At 35.4% G+C, this 4,494-nt stretch overlaps 1 protein-coding gene across 1 annotated transcript; it reads left to right on the forward strand.

Annotated features, from left to right (window-relative positions):
• LOC107802725 (uncharacterized) lies at positions 1-1,765 on the forward strand. The gene is made up of 2 exons (XM_016626276.2): positions 1-170; positions 653-1,765. The coding sequence occupies exons 1-2, from the start codon at positions 114-116 to the stop codon at positions 1,274-1,276; spliced, it is 681 nt and encodes a 226-aa protein (XP_016481762.1). The 5' UTR covers positions 1-113; the 3' UTR covers positions 1,277-1,765.
• Positions 1,766-4,494: the final 2,729 nt, after the last annotated feature.

Below are 4,494 nucleotides of genomic sequence, written 5' to 3' on the forward strand. Positions count from 1 at the left end.
ACCTCATTAATTAATTAAGAATAGAAGGAAGACAATCTTGTCTACTTAAATCAAACCCTTCCTATAAATGGTTTAAACAATCCAAAAAACACTTAACAACAGAATCGTGAAGAATGGATTGCTGGTCTGCTGAAAATGCTACCAATGCCTTTCTCAAAACGCTAAAAATGGTAAGTACTACGCGCAATATAATCTCTCCTCTCCTTTGTACTTATTTTTCTGAGTTTTAGCTAGTTTCTCTTCTGTAAAATAACAATAATACTTCCTCCGCTTCAAAAAGATTGTTTTAGTTTGACTTGACACAAACTTTAAAAAAGAAAGAAGACTTTTGAGGTATGTTGCCTTAAATAAGCCATATAATATTTGTGTGGCGGTAAAACTTTTGAAACTTGTGGTTTGAAATCTGTCATATTACTCGTGTGGTTCTAACTGCTTCTTATTAAGAAAATGTTGAAAGGTGTCAATCTTTTTTAAACTGACAAATAAGAAAATAGTGTCAATCTTTTTGAAACAAAGGAAGTAATAACTATACCCCAATGCCAAAGTAAATCCGGATCAGCTATATGAATTCACACTATTTATGTCGTTTCTTTAAGTTCGTCCCACTTTAGTGATATACTCGTAAATTTGTTTTTAATTATGGAAATTTCAGGGTGAAAGAGGAAAAGCGCCTGATGTAACAGAGTTCATATCCGCCATGGCAGCCGGAAATAATGCACAACTCATGGTGATGGCATGCTCCGGCCACCCTGGATCCGCCCTACTAGGATTAGTAGCGGCGGCTCATCAAACCGGTGGCCGGGTGATATGCATATTACGTAGACAACAAGATATGCATGCAGCTAAAAAAGCATTATTGGGAGACTATGCCAATTTTGTTGAGTTTGTGATTGGTGAAGATGTTAAAACTTTATTGGTAAGTAATTATGAAGGAGCTGATTTTGTACTTATTGATTGTAAATTGGAGGATTTCCAAGAAGTATTTGAAGCAGCACAACAAGGTGTTTGTACTGTTAAAGGTGCCTTTATTGTAGGGTACAATGCCCTAAATGAAGGTCCTAAGCTAGGTTTTGATCATAAGGGTTATTTTCTACCCATTGGAGAAGGGTTATTAATTAGTAAAATTACTGTTTCAGAAGGTAAAAAGATTGTTGGTGGTAAGAGGAGCCACTGGGTTGTTGAGGTTGATGAATGCAGCGGGGAAGAACATGTTTATAGGGTCCGTACTTCTCCTATTAGATACAAGGATTTGAAGATGGCAGGGCACATGAGCTGATTGTTCAACCAGTGATACATACATAATTTTTGTGTCCGGTGACCTTGATCTATTGCATATATAGGTCCGCCTCTGTCTCCGAATACAAAGTACTAGAACTTTAAGGTTTATGCGAATTTTAGCATCGACGAAATTCAGTAACTTTTTTTAATGGTGCAATTATCGAGGCAAGCGAAAACTTGTTACAACACAGGTATCGGATAACCTTGGTCGACCAAGGCCTAGGCCTAGGCGGATTGGGAAGAAAATCACCTACTTTATAGTTTTAGCATCTGAGGGGATGTGTACATTGTGTTCGGATGCATCAGCAAATCCAGTAACTACTATAAGTAGTAAGTACTAAGGTGTAAATATACTGTATACAGCCAGTTGCAGTAGTAGCCTACTCTAGCCTTTGTAATTATTAAGAAGAGGTTAGAAATTTGCTGTAGCCGTGTATGTCTATTTACTAGCTTTGATTGGATCTGTTAAAATCTTGATCTTTTGCCAGCCCATTTCTGTTTTACATTAATAAAAGCACAAAAAGAACGATAAATAAACAAAGGACAAAGTACATATGACCAAGAAATAAATAAATATATGATTAGATTGTGATTGTCGAGACTTCTCATTGTAAGAGAGATTACTTATAAGTTCCTCCCAGTATCTTGATTAGAAAAATTTAAAATACAGCTTTAATCATGTTTTAGTTATAATTAATCTTGATCTAGTCTGAGAAATCTCACGCGTTGTGTGATAACTGGTACAATATTTACGATTTGAGAAAATGACATTGCATAGTCGCTCTCAAAATAATAGCCCAAAATGCATATATATATATATATATATACACTTTTGTATATTACATATAAAAAATATACAAATTTTATACACTTTTACAACTATCGAAGGTAAATAATTTCTAGATTGCAGGCTAAAAGTGATCTTTACTCTTGGGGCATTTGCATCTATACCCGCTTTTTTTGTCACATTTTAACTTGTGCCCGCTTTGCAAAAAAATTTGCAAGCGTACCCGCTTTTTCGCATAACTTCAGCACACGGGGCTGAAGTAGCAAAGACAATCACACAAAACTTCAGCATTCTAGTAGCCGGGCCTGAAGTTCAGCTCTAGAGCTGAAGTTTTTGTTTTGTAACTGGCGAACTTCAGCTCTAGAGCTGAAGTTTTTGTGTTGTAACTGGAAACTTCAGCTCTAGAGCTGAAGTTTTTGTGTTGTAACTGGAAATTTCAGCTCTAGAGCTGAAGTTTTTGTGTTGTAACTGGGAAATTTCAGCTCTAGAGCTGAAGTTTTTGTGTTGTAACTGGGAAACTTCAGCTCTAGAGCTGAAGTTTTTATCTTTGTAACTGGTGAACTTCAGCTCTAAAGCTGAAGTTTTTGTTAATTTGCTGTATTTGTCAATTATAATTTTCTAGCTGTATTTTTGTTGTTTTGCCTTAGTTGTAGCTAGTGGCTGTTAGCTGGAGTGGACTAGAATGAACAAGTTATGTTTTTAAGAAAGCCACAAGATGCTTGATATATGTCCTCTGAGACAAAAGAAGGAATAACGGTGCCCAAAAAACAAAAATAAGTAGAGAGGCGTATGAATATATACTGCACAAAAATCATACCAAGAAATATATATATATTTCCAAAGGGCACACAAATAATTGGCCTTACAAAAATGCTTTCCAACAGTGAGCAATCCAAAACAAACCCTACTGGTAACTTAAACTTTTTCCTAAGACTAATTTGCTGTAAATTTGGAGCAGAAGTACAACTGCCGAACTGTTCAATTAAAAAAAAATTGACCTTATAACTAAAGCAGCGTTGCTTCTGGAGATAAATACCAATTTGTTTTATAACTTAGAAGAAAACAAAGGAGGATAAGGAGGAGGAGAAAGAGGGCTAAAGTTATTTAAAAAGTGGGTACAAATTAAAAAATTTTAAAAAAATGACTATAAATTAAATGGGGGCAACCAAATAGGACGCCCAGTGCAAATATACGAGTGGCCCACTACATAAAGCATTGTAAAAAGCCCGGCTTCGAAAAACTAAGAAACTTGCCACGAGAATAAGCCGTCTTTTGACGATTTCTATACGTTGGGATCTTTACCCAAATAGTCCACTCTACACGCTTGGCCAGTTGGTTCGATATTGGACGGTTATTTGTGTAAAACCCCACAAACCTTAGCTACTGGCGTGGGTAGCCACTATCTAAGGTGATATTTATTTTTTATTCAGTAATTTTAATATTGAGTAAAAATAGCCACTAATCTATTAAAATTAATATGAGAAGATATTTTTACCCTTTCTTCCATTACTTTTCTTCCTAAACCCTCGCTTCTCTCTCTCAAGTTCGATAACTATTGTTGGAATGAGAAGGAGGGTCCCGTCTTTGTCAGATTCTTCAAGTGGATCATTAGGGTGATTTTTGGCATTTTTCTGCACGAGTTTTGATTTTTGGTTAAGTTTAGGGAAGTCATTTAATAAAAGGAGAGAGAAAGCAGTGCTTTTTGAACTGTTTTGATTTTTGATTGGAATCTTTTGTTTTTATTTTCAAGTTGAGTACCAGTTAAATACTAAAGCATCAATGAAACTAATCGACAGTAAAACTTGTAGAAATGGCGTGGGCGTTGTTTAAATGATTTGGTCCTTAACTTAGAGTTACAAGCACAGAAATTAAGGATATGTAGTCCTTAACTTAGAGTTACAAGCACAGAAATTAAGGACTGCTAGTCCTGAATTTAGAGTTACAAAAACTAAGGACATGTAGTCCTTAACTTAGACTTACAAGCACATAAAGTAAGGACGGTTAGTCCTAAACTTACAATAACAAGTTCATAAGTTAAGGACACATGGTCCTGAACTTAGAGTTAGAAGTTCAAAAATTAAGGACACTTAGTCCTTAACTTAGAGTTACGAGCACAGAAATTAAGGACAGGTAGTCCTTAACTTAGAGTTACAAGCACATAAATTAAGGATAGGTAGTCCTGAACTTTGAGTTCCAAGTTCAAAAGTTAAGGACATGTAGTATTGAATTAGAGTTACAAGTTCAAAAGTTAAGGATAAGTAGTCCTAAACTTAGACTTACAAGCTCATAAATTAAGGACAACCAGTCCTGAACTTACAATAACAAGTTCATAAGTTAAGGACACTTGGTCCTAAACTTAGAGTTGGGAGATCAATACAGGACACTTTATCCTTAATATTTACACAGCATTCATGAAGTTAAGGACACCA

This window comes from Nicotiana tabacum, chromosome 7 (genome assembly GCF_000715075.1).
Source record: "Nicotiana tabacum cultivar K326 chromosome 7, ASM71507v2, whole genome shotgun sequence".
Classification (NCBI taxonomy): domain Eukaryota; kingdom Viridiplantae; phylum Streptophyta; class Magnoliopsida; order Solanales; family Solanaceae; genus Nicotiana; species Nicotiana tabacum.